At 46.5% G+C, this 18939-nt stretch overlaps 2 protein-coding genes across 2 annotated transcripts; one reads left to right on the top strand and one right to left on the bottom strand.

Annotated features, from left to right (window-relative positions):
• Positions 1-370: 370 nt before the first annotated feature.
• On the top strand, positions 371-10909 carry LOC144742024 (grainyhead-like protein 2 homolog). Its single transcript, XM_078624520.1, is given in 21 exon segments — positions 371-390; positions 2071-2260; positions 2402-2469; positions 3070-3391; positions 3393-3454; positions 3633-3689; positions 3800-3852; positions 3855-3898; positions 3901-3957; positions 4054-4165; positions 6843-6892; positions 6894-6938; positions 8668-8697; positions 8699-8831; positions 9200-9284; positions 9331-9469; positions 9943-9983; positions 10106-10197; positions 10281-10365; positions 10440-10505; positions 10795-10909. Coding segments are annotated over 21 exon segments (1866 nt in total).
• A 2605-nt stretch (positions 10910-13514) lies between these two features.
• Positions 13515-15832, bottom strand: LOC144742023 (neurocalcin-delta B-like). The gene is given in 7 exon segments (XM_078624519.1): positions 13515-13546; positions 13549-13608; positions 14067-14172; positions 15454-15497; positions 15500-15545; positions 15547-15579; positions 15581-15832. Coding segments are annotated over 7 exon segments (573 nt in total).
• Positions 15833-18939: the final 3107 nt, after the last annotated feature.

The following is an 18939-nucleotide window of genomic DNA, read 5'->3' as shown; positions in this document are numbered from 1 at the left end:
GAAGGCAGACTTGCCCTCACCTTCAATTCTTCTCCACTGGAAGAATTTCTGCTCAGCTGCCATTAAGCAACGATACAAATGTCCTAATGCGCGTTGGCAGGACGGTGTTTGGTGTTTGTTGTCAAGTAGCCGGAGCAGACGACTGACTGGCCGCCGGGGGACCAAAGAAACAAAGAAGAGAGACAGAGAGAGAGAGAAAAAGAGGCCTTACCTGCCAGGTGGAGCGGGCTGGGAGGACGGAGGGAGGACGGAGGGAGGGAGGGAGGGAGGCCGGAGAAAAGAAGACTTACCTGTACACCGGGATCACTCCGCGACCTGCTCCGACTTGAAAGTCCAGTTTCACAAGGAAGCAACGCGGAGGAAGCGAAATATGTCACAGGAGACAGACAAGTAAGTGATCGAGGCGGTGTGCGTGCGCGCGCGCGCGCGTGTGTGTGTGATGGGGGGGGGGCTTTGTCAGGAGCGTTCTGTCAGTGTGCGTGAACAGAAAAGTGGATATAAAATGGGAATCTGTTGCATTGGAGGTTGATGAAAGTGTTGAACATTGGTGATGAGTGTGTGTGTGTGTGTGTGTGTGTGTGTGTGTGTGTGTGTGTGTGTGTGTGTGTGTGTGTGTGTGTGTGTGTGTGTGTGTGTGTGTGTGTGGCTGCTGCAGACAAAGTTTTCTGACAAACTTTGGCGCCGTGAAAAGCTGAAATCGCCATTTTTGACGAAGGGAAAAAGTCTTGTTGATTATGTCTTGTAAAATGTTTTCAATATGGAAAACATTTCTGTTTCTGTTTCTGCAAAACAACCTGAATTATTCTTAGAAAACTTGTTCCAGTCTTAGAGAACAATGATCCAGTTTCATTTTTCTCATTAGATGTTAAATATGGTATAAATTAATAATAACAGCAGAGAATATGTACAAAATCCTAGTATGAGTTATACAATAAATATATATTCTATTAATACTACTATTACACTACTATTATACATGATTATTAAAAATGCTCCTGATTAACAGTTCAACATTGTGATGACATTCTTGGAGTGTTTCATACATTTCCTTGTCTCCACTGTGACTTTATTTAAACTGATTGGTGGAAACTGTGCGTCAAGTGTGCAAACATGATTTGGGTGTTATTTATCAGCCTGTTTGCAGTCAAAATATCCAAAACACCCCACAGTCGGCCGCTATTTACTAGTGATTGTGTCACCTCTGTTGTATGTGGGCGACGTACGGGACTTCCAGAGTTTTGCTTCAAGCAGAGGGAAATGAACAGCCACTGTTATGAGGCTTTGTGGCATTATTCAGCCCAATCCTCCTGGTGGTCACATCCTAAACATCGCCTACGGCCTCAGATGTGCAGGGTCAGCTTCCTCTCTGGTTGCCATGGAGAATTTGCTGCAAGACTGCATCAGTAGTAAACAATGTTTTTGTTATTGACACCATTGCTGGGCATTGATTATAAAATTTGAACGTGTAAAGAAACATCTGGAGACATGAATTATTGTCCTGTCATAGGTTCACTATTAACAACAGCTGCATCTATACGACTATAATTGAAACATTGTCTGTGATGGATATGAGAACGCCAGCATCAAGCTGCATCGCTCTTCCTTCAGTGTGACACAGTTTGTTTTCTTTCTTTCTTTCTGAGTCATTTCACGTTGTAAATTCAACATCTCTGCGTTTGTAGATTTGCCTTCACTTCCTGCCGACACGACAGCAGAAGTCATTTTACTGAGGGTCATGTTTGTGAACCGCAAACAAAGTCAACAAACCTGCAACCGCGATTTGAGGACATGTGCAGCCGCTGTGTCGTTTCATGTGTAGCGCTAAGTAGTCTTATCCAGACCGCCTCTTGTGATTGGCCGTGCTCAGAGCCACACACACACACACGTTTGCGCCGCTATCTTCACGAGGACGTTGATTGACAAAATGCCCCCAGACGCCCGTACGCTGACACTGAAACGCATCAAAGACGAACCAACGCGACCTCGCTCACATGGTTTTAACTCAGATTTGTCCAAGCTGAGGGTTTGTGAGTTCCTCTCCTCATCCCTCCCTTTGTGTGTGTCCGTCAGCAAGCGTCTGGTGGTGGTGGTCCCTAACGAGAGCTCCTTCCCCGCGGTGCGGCGGGCCTTCACCAGCGAGGACGAGGCATGGCGGTCGTACCTGGAGAACCCGCTGACGGCCGCCACCAAGGCCATGATGAGCATCAACGGGGACGAGGACAGCGCCAACGCCCTGGGTCTGCTCTACGACTACTACAAGGTGTGGAGGGAGACTTGAAACAGCTGGGTGTGAAGGACACGGCGTCTGGACGATTCTTCTATTCAACCAAATGTTGGATGGCACCAGCTTATGTGAAGTAAAGCCTCCTCAGGAATAATCCTCCTTCTTATTTCTGTGCAGGTTCCAAAAGAAAAAAGGCTTCTGCCGGTTTCTAAAGTGGTTGAAATAACAGAGGAGCAGGAGAAAAGGTCAGTGAATCAATCAGGGGACCCAATACTTCCACTTATGCTTGTAATCATGTTTTTATGTGGTTTCCCCGATACAAAGCGTTTATATGTTCTAATTCTTTATATTTATACAAGGAATATAGATTCAGTTGAGGAATCAATCCTCTTCTTCTGCTTGGAATTCAGACTGTGGAAAAAAACAAACACACAAAAAACAGACTTGTGTATATATATGTATATATTTGGTTATATTCATCACATTATTATACTGTATCACATTCATATCTTATATTCACAAACGCCCCAGCTGCTTTTCAGCATACGACTCTTCAGAAAAAGAACAAAGAGACTAGAAAATAGGTCGGTGAGCTCCCAAGGTGGGTCTGCACTTTGACCCGCCGCGGTCGTCAAACACCCACTGTTGGCATGGTGACAATTCCCGAACGCGTAGATACGGGAGTAGAGTAAAACATACGGCAACAGCGAAGATTTTGTTCTCCTTGATTCTTTGAAGTCCATGTCGGCCGAAGTGGGCCGTGTTTTCACGCCATCGCATTCGGAGTCAGTAACATGCTGCTCTGCTGGAGCAGATATCACAGATCCTGTTTTATGTTTGGTCAGGTGTTCGTTGCCTAGCAACCCCAGCAGCCAAAGTGAGATGGAGACAGTGGACAACCGCGTTCAGGTCCTCAAGTCGGTCCCCGTCAACCTGTCGCTCAGCACCGAGCCCCCAGAGGCCAAACGGGAGCCGTTCAGCAGCCCCGCGGCCGTGGGCTCGGGGGACCCGCCGGCTGTGGCCTTGGTGAAGGCGGAGGTGTACGCTCCCGTCTTCATGACGGGCACCGGGCTCCACTACCGGGTGGACGGGGAGGAGCCAGCGAGGGTGGTGTATGAGCAGAGTCCGTACGAGGTGACCACCGTCAGCCACAGCTCCTACGTGAAGGGACGACCAGCAGAGTCCGCCGGACAGCCCCTACGAGGAGGACCGGGACACGGTGAGACCAGACGGACGCTGCAGATCGGGGGTTGTCTTCAGAGACACTACAGCTGCTGACTTAGTAACAGCGGGTGTTGGCTGCTTCTCTGTCACGGGTCAAAACATCAACATATAACAAAATCTTATATAAATCTTTTTCCCAACTATCTTTGAATCTGTCGTTGTGCTCTTTGTATTTTCACAGAAGTACCCACACTCCTTCCTCTCTGGCTTCAGACGACTTCTTGTTCCATCAGGAGGGAGTGTAAGTCCCAAAGCGCAATTTTCCACCTGTGTAACCCGCAGATATTCCAACGAGTGCCGCTTTCAAACTGGAACATTCTGTGTTGGTGTGTGTGTGTGTTTGGTGTTCAGTGACAGCTTCCAGTACACGCTGGACGCCACTCGCTCGCTGCGGCAGAAGCAGGGCGAGGGCCGATGACCTACCTGAACAAGGGCCAGTTCTACGCGGTGGGACGCTGAACGAGCTCAGCGCCAACAAACGCCTGCGTCACCCCATCAGCAAAGTGCGGGTGAGCGGCCTCCTCCTGTCTGTCGGCGCTGACGCAGGCGACGAGACTGTCGCGCGGCAGTGACCTTCAGTCCGGAAACGATCTGTGTGTCCTCAGAGTGTGATCATGGTGGTGTTCAGTGAAGACAAGAACCGAGACGAGCAGCTTAAGTACTGGAAGTACTGGCACTCACGGCAGCACACGGCCAAGCAACGAGTCCTGGATATCGGTAAGATTTCAGCTTCAAGATGTTTGAAGACACACACACACACACACACACACACACACACACACACACACACACGTAATGACTGAGTCAAGTGCACGAGCCCACAGGACAGATTTCTGTTGTTGTACTTGTTGGAATGCACTTAGCCGATGAACAAGGGCATGAACCAACTTAGAACAAACAAGCCCCCGCCCAGCCGCCTGCCTGGGGGTGGGCGGGGTCAGTGGCCCACGCGCGTGCGCACACACACACACACACACACACACACACACGTCAAGGTCTGGCCGGGACAATCAAGACCTTTAATACATCATCTCGTCTCATTGCCGGGGGAAGTAAAGAAAAGCAGAGACATTTTAAAAATCGGGAACTAAAAAAAAAACCTCAGGCAGTGTTGGATCATAACACGGTTCAGTGAATTTAAACGTCGTATTGCCTCATTCGGAGAGTGTGTGTGGGAAGCTTGGAGGAGTGTTTGCATCTGACAAGCTCAGACCTGCTCGCCAGGCAAAGAGTCAGAGGTATGTGGGAGACTGGGGTTGGATGGGACACACACACACACACACACACACACACTTGTTGGGACAGGGACTGGAATGCAAGCCACTCTGGTGGTTTTGGTGGGTTGAAAGCCAATCTTGCCCAATTTAGCCCCTCATCTTCATTCTGATGGTCACAGGCACCAAAAACTAATCTGTGCCAGCTCTTGGTCTCATCTGTGTTTGAAACACTGCGACCGGTTCTGTTAATAGTAGAAAAAAATGGGAAAAAAATCACGATCTGTGTGTCCTGAATAGTTTTTTTTACAAATAGTCAAATATATAAATGAACACAAATATTCTCGTCCCAGAACAAACGTCATCGTCCAGTGGGACGCGTGTCGTTAAAGTCATTTAAGCGAAGGAGCCACAGACGTGCATCAACAGTAGACGACAGGAGATTCCTTCGTTCTTACGTTTTACAACTAAACGTATCAAACATAAAACGTCTTTGAACCTCAGGGCAAAGAGGAAAACACATGTGTCCAAAGAAAACATAATCACAAGCAGGGGAACAGGAACTAAAACTCTGAGACACAAGAAACCGAGGACTTAAATACACAGTGAACAGAACGACACAGGTGGGCACACGTGGCACGTGAGGGAAAGCTGGGGGCTGATTGGACAAAACCCAAGGGAGCTAGAACGAGGACAGAGAACTGGAAACAAGACACAGGTGCAACACATCAGGGACTGTTACAGAAAGCAGTTTACTGAGTTTGTCCATAAAATTGCTGATTTTCATGTAAACTGAAATGAACCCAAATGACTTTGATGAGTTTCATATGTTTCAGTTCTTTAGTAACTCTGAAATAAGGAACGTTCCGCAGACTTTCCATCCCCTGTTCCATTAGTTACACTTATCCTGGATTTTGCGGTCACGGCCTTGTAGATTACTGAGTTTGTGCCGAACACTCCAATAAAAAATGGCCGACTGCGTGTTCTGGATGGAGTCACAGGCCGTCCTCCACCCTGCTGCTGTGGACGCAGGCGGTAACCTGATGCTGCCCAGAGAGCTGATTTGAATAGCGGGAGGAGGAGGGTTTTGTTGGGGGGATGGGGGAGTGGGAGGGGGCGAATGGAGGAGAGGGGGTCTTCTGCCTCGGGGCCGTATCCCTGAAAGAGTCACTTGAATGGGCTCTTTTAGAGGGTGGGGGTGCTCGCAGAGAGGCATGTGGCCGTGAGCCTCGCTGCTTCTGCACCTGTTGAGGAGCCAGCAGTCGGATGACGAAGGAGGTCAGGGTCATTGAAGGTGTTTGGGGTAGTGAGGGGCAAAACAGCTCTTCTACGTGTACCGAATCACTAGAATCTGTTCAATAAAAAGATCTGTTCAAAAGATTTGTTCAAAAGATCCATTCAAAAGATACACTGAAAAGATTTATTCAAAAGGTTCGTTCTAAAGATTCATTCACTGAAGTGTTGATAATGTTTTGCCTGGTTATGTAATGTAATCAACTATGTTTATCTCTCAGTGTTCAGATACAGGCAGTTTCGTTTGTGAGTAAAAGTTTCGTATTCAGTGAGTGATTCGTGTCAGTCGACTCGTCCGTTCCCTGTCTTCACCTGCACCACTTCACTGCCACAAATGAAATGAATGAATCTTTTCAGTGATTCAGTACCATTCGCTCAACCAAAAGATTTGTTCTTTCAAATGAATCAATCTTGAACGGAACAATCGTTTTTTGTGTGTGTGTGTGTGTGTGTGTGTGTGTTTGGTGCGGGTGGGTGGGTGGGGGGGGTTGCTATGACACGAGAGATGCTCTCCCATATACTCACACACGTCATCATCCGGTTGTGTCACTGCCGTCACACAGCTTTATTCATCTGAATCGGTCCCGTGAGCCAAACGGACGCCCGAGTTCCCGCCTGTGGCTTTGAAGCCTGAGAGTTTGTTTGCTCAAGCAGATAAGCTCTTATCTGTTGGAACCGAAGCGTGCCCCTCGACTGCATGTCTTAACAAACAATAGCTACCTGCTTGTGTCATTTATGGGCCAATCTTTTCCTTTTTTTTCTTTTTTTTTTCTGATAGTCTGATAGTTGAAAGCAGCCTATGCTCAGATTCCAAATGAGACCGTTTGTGATGGCGGATCTAAACCAACCAATCAGTGAAATGAACCACCTCCCTGTTTGTGTCACAGCTGATTACAAGGAGAGCTTCAACACCATCGGCAACATCGAAGAAATCGCCCTACAACGCCGTCTCCTTCACCTGGGACGTGAACGAAGAGGCCAAGGTAGAAAGGAAAGACGGTTGGGTGTGTGTGTCGGGTGTGTGTGTCGTTCTCCCGTAACGTGAAAAGCCGTACGACGGGTTTTCCATTTTGCTGATTCAGTTGTTGGCAGACATTCAATCGCCCGTCCAAGGATCAGACGCTGACGTTATTTATCTGTCCATCCGTTGTTTGGAGTTGGATGAGTCAGTCCTGTTAATTTCACACAAGTCCTACCGCCATAATATTATATAATCATAATAATATAGTTCCGTATTCCTTTTTCCCAGAAAAAAAGAGACAAATTAGAGAAGGGAAACAGGACATGGACAAGACAAGACGAGACACTGGATTAAATGGAGAATCAGAAGGGTTTTCTTTTGAAATCGAGTCAAATATGTTGGTCGGGTAGTGAACTACGTCAGTGTCAAGACGGAACCGACTGCCGGTTCAGTTCCTGGTCTCCAGAGACGGACAGCGACTTGGCAGTTGACTCATCAATATTTCAGAAGCCTTCGATTCATAAAGCTGCTGGTCTCCAGCCTGTGTGTCGTCTTCAGTCCTTCACACAACTGATGGCCACTCTCCTTCTTTGTCCCTTTGTGTGTGTGTGTGTGTGTGTGTGTGGAGCCCACTCCTTTGTGACCGCTCCTTCAATGGAGCCCTGTCGCTGTTTGAACTCCACAGGCCCCCCAGGGCCAACACACACCAATCCCCGTCCCACCCTCTGTTGTTTGTTTTGCCCTCGTTTCTGTGTGGGACTGTGTGTGTGTGTGTGTGTGTGTATTATGTGTCTCTTTTATTGTAAAAGCAGCCTGGGTACAAAGACGTGCTGGAGGAAATCCAAGTGCAGTTCACTGGGCTAATATTGACTCTTGTGAGCTCCACGTCGTCCTTCTCTCCGTCCTCTTTCTGTTCATCCACAGACCACTGAGTCTCCACGTCGCTGTCGGAGCAGGTGGAACGCGCCACACACACTCCTGGGGCCCGTTCCACAAAGCAGGTTTAGAGGAAGTCCCGAGTTTGTTTGTTCATCCTGAAATGAAGGAAAATGTCCAGTTCTTTTATCAATGTAAACTGACAGAAATCAAACCAAACTAAACCAAAATCTATCGGGAACTTTCTTCATTTCCAGATGGACAAACTCAAATCCTAATAAAAATGTCTTCTTGGATTAAATCAGACCAATAGTAGGACAGAGGACAAAGTCGTTTTTTGTTTTTCCATGAAAACGACGGATACTTTTCAGAAATATTTACCTCTCAGGTTCAATTAGAAATTACACAGAATTTGTTTTTGGCTTAAAATATTGATTTATGAAAAATCCTCTACGGTCAGCCTTCCTTTTTACTCTCTACTTTGATACAAATACACATATGTTTAATACAAATTTAACCACACAAAAACAAGCACATAGAACGGAGGTGAACTCACTCTGATTTATCCTCCGTACAACAGTTTTTTGGTCGATCTGGACCAGCTGGCGCTTTAAACCAGGAAGTGTCCGTCGCCCTTGTAACAAAGGAGACTGTTGATTTAACGTTCCTTCAACCAGCACGTGAACGTTCCAACACTCACCTGCACTCAAAACAATAAAACGACTGTGGCTGAAATCCGTTCCGTCCCGTTTTGCTGCCGGGCGAGTTGCGGTTCCTCCAGCGACTCCTGAGGGACACGGTGGTATTAGGTGGACATGACAGACGAGGGACAGAAGATGAGCTTTTAAAACGTCCTCTCCCTCTTCTGCCGGCAGATCTTCATCACGGTCAACTGTCTGAGCACGGGACTTCTCCTCCCAGAAGGGGGTGAAGGGTCTTCCTCTGATGATCCAGATCGACACGTACAGCTACAACAACCGCAGCAACAAGCCGCTGCACCGGGCGTACTCCAGATATAAGGTCTTCTGTGACAAGGTGAGTCCGGTAGGTTCCTCATGGAGCCCGTCGGAGGAGGACACGAACGTCAGTGTGGGTGAACGATAGAGAGTAAACACACATCCAGTATCGGTGTGACATCAGGACAGAAGAACTGGGCGTGGGAGCGTTTTCTGATTCTGTCTGTAGTTTGTAATTTGTGAACCATCTAGATACGTTATTTTTTTATTTCTTCATCATTGATGGTCACCGTGTTACTGTTTGTGTGTGAGAGAAGGAGTTGACTCGTGACATCAGTTCTCCCTCTAGTGGTGTCTTTCACTCAGTGCGCCTGCAGACGCCGTGACACTTTTCAGTTCCGTCATGTTTCCCCGGCGGCAGAATTCAGTTTGGATTTTCTCCACTCAGGAGCAGAACGGAAGATTCGAGACGAGGAGAGGAAGCTTTTCGCAAGAAGTCAAAAGGTTCGAGCCCCTTTGGGATTCTGCTCTCTGGAGTTCCGTTTAACTCAAGTGACAACCAACCTGCTCTGTGGTCTCCAGGAAAGGACGGAGGAGTAGGTGTGATCACCGCCCCAAGAAGTCTGACACCACTTATTTCAAGACCATGAGCGACCTGGAGGCGCAGCCGGTCCTGTTCATCCCTGACGTTCACTTTGGGAACCTGCAGAGGGCCGGACAGGTGCGTTTCCTCGTTCCTGGGCGCGAAAACAGTCTGTGCACCTGCTGAAAGGTGCAGGTTCATCACAGATGTTTCAGAATAACCAGATTCTGCAGAACAGAAATGTCTTCAGACCTAACTTAGGGAGTGTCAAATCTTGATCATTCTTTATTTTTCCTACTTACGAACTTCTTTAAATACGGACTGTCAGCATAAATATACATTGCACAAGTCAATGAATATGATACTAGATGTTGAGAGATATCACATTAGATTATTATTATTCACTGCGGGAATTATATTAATTAAACTTTGGAAAAAATTAAGAACAAATTTGAGAATTTTAAATTCAATTGTGGGAATTTTTTTTTTTTTAAATTCTGGCTTCTTCTGTTTTTTAAACACAATTATCAGAATTTATATCTAGACTTTGTATTTTTGATATATTCTAGATATTTTTTGGAATTTTACATCTTCGGCCCGTGTTTTTGCAGGTGTTCACCTTCAACACAGAGGAGATCGACAGAGAAGGTGAGTGTGCATCATTTCCATCCAGGTACACGGCAGCAAACAGGAAGGACGCGCCACCACAAATGCAAACGAAACGGCGTTGAAGCCCGGCGCCACGTGACCCCTTTTGTTCCTGCTGGTTTTCAGGAGCGTCCTCGTGAAGAGGATGTTCAGGCCGTCAGATGAAGACCTGTGTCCATCACCTCAAAAACAGATCAAAGAGGAGACGCAGAAGCGAGGTACGCGATCTCAGGAACGACGTTGAGTCTCATCGTTTCAGACGAGTAAAATGATCATTTGACGTTCTGACTCTCCGCTGCAGTGCTGCTGTACGTACGGAAAGAGACGGACGAGGTCTTCGACGCGCTCATGCTCAAGTCTCCGACGCTCCGAGGGCTGATGGACGCGTGAGCGACGCCCGTCTTGTCCTTTAACGAACCACTACTCGTCTCCCGCTCACAAAACCTGCTCTTCTTCGTAGATCTCAGAGAAATACGGTCGTGCCGCTGGAGAAGATAGCCAAAGTGTACAAGAAAAGCAAAAAAGGGTGAGTGGGAGAACGTCCATACCTCCACGCTAGCATACGTTGGTGTTACCGTAATTATATGACTATTTGCACCATCAGAAAATCTTGAACCGTTACTGAAAGCTGAGAAGTTGCACTTCGCAGTCAAGTTGCTGTCATTACGGTAATGACTCGAGCCATGTGATTACTGTAAAGACAGCAACGGCGTTGTTGGGGACCTTCTGATCATAGTTCTGTAATTACGGTACGCCAATGTACGCTAGCGCCAGTGTATCATAGCGCTTTACGTCACGGTTGCATTTTGCGTCAGGATCCTGGTGAACATGGACGATAACATCATCGAGCATTACTCCAACGAAGACACCTTCATCCTCGACTTCGAGAGCTACGCCGACGCCTACAAGATCACGCTGACAGAGATCTGAGCGCTGAAGGACGGCAGCTGCCGGCTGCAGACACGCGGCCGGTTGGCTGGAATCTACATGGCTGCTATTGACTGGCTGGAGCGACAATACAGGAGACGGCGCCGCGCCGGGGGGGGGGGGCGATCAGCGGACTCCACTCGTGGGTTCTGTTTACACGGTGAAACATTGTCTGTGCTGCAGGAGGACACACCGATTCTCTGGTTGTTTTTACGGACGGAGCACAGATCTGCTCATCCCTCCTGTTGGTGTTATGTCTGTACATACTTGTGTCTTTGCCAAAGTCCCATGAGACGCCTGATGAACCACAGCATGAATTAGTTCACCTTGACCAGCGGCCCCCTTTGCATGCCACAGCCTTTGTTTATTTTGTAGTTTTTAATATTATTTATTAATGCTTTGTACGGCGATGCTTTGCAATGTATCCGAAAATTTCAAGTACTTCACATTTCAGTGGCGAAAGAGAACGTCAACCCCCCCGTGAGATGGCTGGTGCAACTTTTTACAAACTTGTTTTGATCTTACAGAGATGTTAAACAATAAAACAAGTATCCTAAGTGTTTATTTGTAGGGCCAAACATGAGATAGACTGAGATGGCTGTTACTGAAAATAATAAAGATATAAATGAGATTTGTAATGTGAAAACAAACTATGAGCTCTTGAAGGATTTATTTTCTTTTAGTTTTGACTTAAATGTTATGTTATATATGTTATAGGGAATAATATGTTTTCACCATTACCACAAAGAGACATTCACCCTGATCTACTTCAGATCTATTTTTACATAAGGGACGATTTATGAAGGGACATTTGTCTTGGCTACACGTTTGCGTTGGTCTGTCTTGTGTTGTAAATTCGTTTTAAGAGGCGACACTGAGTCACTGCAGCATGACTCAGCAGCACCAAAACACCCTGCAACTCTCAGTCAGGACTCAACGCGTGTGACCACAGGTGAGTGTTTGTCCGTAAACTGACTGGTTAACGGAGTTTTACCAGTCAGGTGCTGAGGAGGAGGTTGGGTGCCCCCTGTTGGTGTGGAGTGTAAAACGAGCTGGTCCACATGAGTGACATCAGTTCACATTTGTGGATGATGATGATGTTAAATTAAAAAAGACATTTGTTTGTACAAAGCCACTGGGTTTGTGATGTTGTGCTGTGGAAATAAAACAACTGATGTCCATAGATCTAATAGCTGGATCCCCAAAACTCAACGACTGAGCAGCAGTTCCCCATTTTGTCTTTATTTGAATAACAAAATGGACCTCTATATAGAACACAGAATGCATGGAACAATACAAAACCTACAAAACGATGTTCTTTGTTCGACAGATAACAACTGTACAGTAGAAATGGAGACAATACTGTGTGTTTTCTTTGTTACTCATCTACATTTGGCACTTGACCACAAGATGCTACTGAAGTGAAAGGGGGGACTAAAGTACCTGATTCCCTGCGTCGTGTGTGCAGGTGCCAGAAAAATCCCTTCCAAAGTCACATTCACTCTGTTCTGTTAGCGAACCGTTCATCTCTGCGCTTCATGGTCAGGAGAACCGTTAAACATGTGACAGCGCAGTCAAAGTTTTGCGGCTCCCTGGGAAGTACGAGGGAAGAGGGATGGAGTGGTGAGATATGTTTTGTTTCAGTGGAAAGGGGGAAAAAGAAGCTACGACATGTCGCCATTGAAGCTGAACGGGTACGTGTGGTCCTCTCCTCCTCCACGTCTCTAGCATAAATAGGAGCAGATATACTGTACAACTTCCTTTTCATGTCAAAATTGTCAAGTAAAAGAAAAGGTTTCTCGTCACATTCCAATAACTTATGTTTTAAAGTGAATCTCACATAGTAAAAGAATATATAAGTACATACTATACATCTACACTGTTTTCTTTTTTTGTTTGTTTGTTTGCTTACACACTTGTTGAACCGTATCTGAAGAAAGAAAAATCACAGCTCTGTTTACATGCACAAGTCAAGTTCATGTAGGACGTGAATGTGTGTGTGTGGTGTGTGTGGTGTGTTGAAAACAGAACACATAAAAAGTCACTTTCAAAAAAAAAAAAAAAAAATTTGAAGTGAAAGTTACCCTCATTTCCAAATCTGCCGTTTTGGTTTGATGTAACGTTCCTCCCAAAACATCTTCTAAAATCAGTCTTTAAAACTGTTAACTGTTAATTTAAAACCTACATTTCCCAGACGTCGTTCGTCTATGTGCTGTGAACGGTCTCCGACTGACTTACTTCATTTCATCCAGTGTGAACATGGAGTCAGACTGCAAATACAACTCAACACAAGGAGACGGTTCCCTTTCATCAGGAGGAAAACAAGAAAAACAAACAGGAAACCTGAACGCGGCTCAATTTTTGGTGGGGAGCAAACGGACACCAGAAACGTGTCCTGGCTACTTGGATTCAGTGTTTGACCCGTCGTCCTAGACGCTGTGTGTTTGTACCGTATGAGAGGCGAGCTGCGTGGACGTCAGGCTTTGGTATTCGTCGTATGTCCAGCTGCTGTCTGCCGCTACCGTTCCATGTCAACAATCTGGGTCAGCTGGGAGAGACTCTGAAACGTGAAAATGACGCTAACTGCTGGTGGCAACGGTCCGCGTGTCTACTGGCCGGCGCTGCTGGGGTCGCACTGAGCAGCCGGACGATGGACGGGTCGTTCTTCGCTCCCTCCACAAACTCCTCCAGAGACAGTTTGCCTGAGAGACACAGAGGAGCAGACGGGAGGGGGGGGGGGGAGACGGTGAGGGGGGCGTCAAAGGACTCGCTGACTCATCAGTGTCAAGACTCAGACGCCCGACATCACCTCCAGGGGGTCGGAGCAGAAGAAGAAGAACCACCAAGTGTCTTCAGTAAAATAAGTGCAATGTCAGCAATAATCTGCCTCCGTTTGTCGGTGTTTCACTTCAGGATTGAAACACCACTGATCTCTGGTTCTCACCGAAACACTGCGACAGGAACAGCACTTACTTTTACTGAATTAACAGTTGCAGTGGGTGTTTTGTAACTTTTACTGTTTGTAAATTCATCCCTGGGGAGGTGTGGCGGGCCACTCTTGGTGACTCCTTTTTTCATGCGTTGTCAAACTACTTTAAAAGGAGTCTCTGGACTCCTGTGGTTCTACAAACATCTAGAATCGCGTGGATGATCTGTTTACCGTCACGATTTGTGTCCATCTGCCTGAAGATCTTATCTGTGCGTTTCTCAGGCGTGGACTCGTCCTCGGGCATCTTCATCACAGAGGAAACCATTTTGTAAATGGCCTGGAGACGGAGAGAGAGAGCAGAGATAAGTCACAGAGGCTGTCGTATAATCGGTTTCCAGAGCTGGGGACTGCTCTGGGGGGGGCGTAGTCACGTCATGTTTACTGGGAGACTCATAACGGCAACCGAGGATCAGCTGCACACTGTGTTTCGGTTACATGTCGAGATTAATTGGCTGTAAATGTTAAAAAGAAACATTTCAGCCAATTCATCTCCAAATCTCTGTCAGTAGAGACGACACTGTGAGGTGTGTCATTGTAGAAAAATGCATTTTCAAATAAAAAGCCCAAAGCTAATGACAGTATAACTTTATAAACCTTCAACTCTAAGTGTGCAGGACTGGAGTACGTACAACGTACAAGTATTCAAGTTTCAACAAAGAGAACAGAGTTATAGTTTAAGGGAAGTCCAATCCACAGGCCAGTGTGTTCAGAACAAAAAATAATTCTCTTTCACCATTTGTGGAGATTGTGGAACCGACTGAGAACTGAAATTAAAAACACTGACGTCAAGAAAGGATTCATAGGAGGTACATGGATTAATAACTACCACAAAGTAATGTTTGAATTTGGATTAACATGTTGCAGGAAATTGTAAATTTACTGTCAAAACAATTATCAATGAGGACGTATCGGGGAGGATTGGATAAGTTGACACTTCCTCTTACTCCTTTTCACTCATGTAAACTGAGATGTTTAAGAATTGTCAGATGCCTCTTACCGTTCTGTTATGATTTCCTGCTGTTCAGTTATTTCCATTTTTAGTATTTTATGTTGTTGTTTTACATGACTGAAATAAAGACAATCAATGAATCACTGATGGAAAAAAAAAAAAAAAGACTGGACACGGAGTGAGGCTGTAAAAACACAGCTGTCAGCTGTAAGGACCTTCTAGAAGTGAACACCTCTGACGGGGAGAATGAGGGGACACGTTAGCCGGCGCTCTGCTCAGCTTAGTGCAGCGATGGACTGACGTAACATGTCAGGGAATCTGTGGGCGCCGGGAGTGTTGGAGGCGTCGGCCCGCTGGGACCCTGTGGGAGGCTGTGGTCGGACCTCTACAAACACACCCACAGGAGCTGCTGCTTTCTAAAATTACGCAGCAGCTGGGTTTTCCTGCTGTGGCAGATGGAGACGCGATGCGGCAGCTGGCGTGGACGGCCGAGCAGGAGGAGGCGCCTCGGGACCAGAGGACGTGGTGCCCGCGCCAACAGCTAGGAGGACGAGGGCAACGAAGAGCAGAGAGTGATGCCGAAGTGGAAGGAAGCGAAGACGCACTCACCGTGACGATCTCCAGCATCTCCGCCTTGCTGATGTAGCCGTTCCGTCCAGGTCGTACATGCTGAACGCCCACTTCAGCTTCTGGTCCAGGCGGGCCGCGTGAGGTGACGCTCAGGGCGATGATGAAACTCCCTGAAGTCGATCGTTCCGTCTCCATTCGTGTCAAACGTGCGGAAGACGTGCTCTGCGAACTTGGAGGCGTCGCCGTAAGGGAAGAAGTTGGCGTAGATCTTCTTGAACTCCTCCATGGAGAGCGCGCCGCTGGGGCAGTCCCGCAGGAAGCCTTTGTACCACTCGGAGATCTCGTGCTCGGTGAAGTCCGTGTTGTCGATCAGGTCCTGCATGACGTCGGGACGGAGCTTGCTGTTCTGTTTGCCCATGGCTGCTGCTGCTGCTTGGGTCGAGGGCGATGTGATGTGGTGGCGAAGTCGACTGAGAGACAGAGAGAAGGTTGTTAGCGTTCACTGTCTTACTGGTGTTTGTTCAGTGGATATTCAGTACGTTGAATTATACCACGGTCTGGGTGAAAGCTCTTTTCTGATAGGCTGGCAGTCGTGCATTAAAACTGTGTAATGTACATGTAGTTCAGGCTCCTGGTTAACTTTCCTAATATCCATCCATTAATATCGGAAATTGGACAAGAGGGATGCTGTAGAAGAAAAAGAAATGGAGACAAAAAAAAAGACTCTAATCAGGCTCAAAACATCCCAGAGAAGTGACACTTGAAGATCCATTTCTGCTTCTTTGGTATACGGGGGCTAATCAGCGTGTAGGTGTGTGTTAAGGACAAGGCGAATCCCGACGTAGTGCGAGTATAAAGTTACTGAATGAGACCAGTGAAGTCGCAGCATGACGCAGCGTCATGTTTTGATGATGGATATCACCCTGCAGAGTCCTGCTTCTGTTTCACCACAGACTTCCTCCAGGCTGAACGGTGCCAACAAGCACTTTTCAACCAGCGCTTTCATTTACGTCCCACAAAGAGTAAGAATATGAACCGATCCAAACTGCAGACGCCTCGATGGTTCGACTGCTCTGGAGAAGATTTCGTCCGCTTTCCTTGAGATTCAATGAATCCATTCAGCGAACAAATTGAGGGCAGCTGACTCCAATCACACGGCCCGTTTCACCGCACTGCTTAGACACGGTCGCGTGTTTTGTCACAGACTCGACGCAAACGTATATGAAACCAAAACCTGAATGTGTTCCCCACACAAACTAGATCCGCCAACGCCAAAAACCCACCTACCGGACCACCACATGTGTGCACACAAGCAGCGCATCTCTGCAAATGCACCCTTCATTTCCTGCAGGAACTCTGATGCCTCAGCCGATAAACCACCCGCCCTGCTCTCCATTAACGTTCTCTATCGTCTGCGCGCTGCCTCACACAGGAAAGCTGTGACCGCTGAGTTACACTCCAACAGGAAGAAGAGCAGAGGACGTGGCCCATCAACGGGTCCCTGTGGTTAATGTGCTTAGCACTTTCTCTTGTCTCTGCTGGCTGCTGCTAAGCTCAGCGGGGCTGAACACAAGAGGGGAAGCTGTTCTAAGCTTAGAGGAGGATAATGTCGGGCCACTTTACTGTACACTCTCTTCCAAGAGGGCCAGATCATTTCCTCAGTGTTTTTCTGCTTCCCCTTAGGCTGGTTCCTGCAGAAACGGACCAGTCAGTAGATCTAAGTCATTCATTACAGGTCAATCAGTGCCACTGTGTAAATTGATTTGAATTCTCCTGGAGTCAGCTGGTGTATTAATTGATCAAAGCTGCAGTAGACGAGCATCCACTGTCATGTCACCATGGAAACAAGACAACACTAATGATTTAAGCAGGTACAAAGTTTGCCAGGATTAATCTCTGGCTCCTTCTCACACGTTTCATAAGGAGCCAGTTATGATCTTAAAATTAAACTAAACAGTGGGCTCCAATACCCAGGTTGCCAATCTAATGACTGTGTTGTTGTTGCTCTTATCACTTTGACAGCAGCGTGAGCACTGGAGCTGCGTGAAAAGGAGATTAGCACCTGTTGACACACTCGTTACCACCGGGAACCTTACACATCCACAGCAACATGTGTCTGACACGGGCGCACACGGCGCAAAAAGACAAATCAGCACACTTTTATTTTACCGTCTTAGATCTACATGTGCCCACGTACAATCTCAAACATCAAAACACAAAAACAAACAGCACACAGCGACACCGACTACAGAAACAGCGCCACAGTGAAAGAACCATCCGTTTCCGGCTCAGACCGAGTACACGGGAGGCGTGGACGCCTTACCTAAATGAATCACAATGGAGACGTGGGGTCAGACTGCACACACGCGACCCCTGTGTGGCAAAATAAATAATCTCCCTTACAAGACGAATGGACACCGTCACAGAAGGGGGAGCAGTAACACAGCGGCTGTTTTTGGGATGTTTATGTCCTGACTGCGACACACAGACGCTGGAACCGAGCAGACTCCTGTCTGATTGGCCGACTGAGCGGTTTGTAAGACTAACACCAGTAAATTACTCAAGGTTGGATGCTGGGGGTTGTATGCAGCCGGGGTAACTTCATTCTCACCGACGTCGTTTTATTAACTTTCATCCAGACAGACTCACCCACATGGAAGACACTTTCTGCATTTTAATTGCGTCATGGAGTGAGGGACATTTCTGTTTCTTGATGCTGTGTTGTCATGACGACCGGGCATACAATGGCTCATTTTTGGCAGCGAAAGGCCCCAAAATATATGACTTTACACGGGGCTTTTATTCACAGTAGCAATTAATTAGTTTTTTTCTGAGAAGGGTGGCAGCTTGTTTAATTGTTTGCTTTTAGCTGAGGACCTAATCACACCGGCTGTTTACACATTTATGTGAAGGACGGCGCCAATACAATGTTCCCTTAGGTCCTTTAACTACACAAGGTTACCAAGTTTAATTATTGTTCTTGATGGATTTACAACGGCAACAGAACACAACAAGTATTAACATCAAGATTCAAGCTGACATTTCATGTTGGTTGCTGCAAATAATTATTCCACCATCCATCTGTTCTGTTTAAATTTATTGCTCATTCTCCAAAATGCCAAAGAATAATGAAAAATACCCAGCGTGGCATCTTCAAACTCAAACATCAAATTAAAGCTGCAAACTATCACATTTATAATCACATTTATAAATCCACTAATCCACTAACAACTGCCTACTTCATTTATTCATAAACTGTGAAGATAGACTCTTGATTACTTATTGTACCGACTGCATTGTTTAAATTCTTAAATAATCTCTCTGAAAAATGATATTTTTACTGACAATATTCAATGCAATGTCAATGATATTATAATAATATAATATATATAGTATACACAATACGACTAGAACCCCACTGTTTGGTGACCAGACACAAATCTGTTCCATGGTTGATCTACTTAATAACCGATGCACCAATGGTTATGATTTTGAAACACACACACACACACACTTTCTGACTTC

The sequence above is a fragment of the Lampetra planeri genome, unplaced genomic scaffold, assembly GCF_965212315.1.
Source record: "Lampetra planeri unplaced genomic scaffold, kcLamPlan1.2.h2 scaffold_821, whole genome shotgun sequence".
NCBI lineage: Eukaryota > Metazoa > Chordata > Hyperoartia > Petromyzontiformes > Petromyzontidae > Lampetra > Lampetra planeri.
This window is presented reverse-complemented; position numbering and strand designations above follow the sequence as displayed.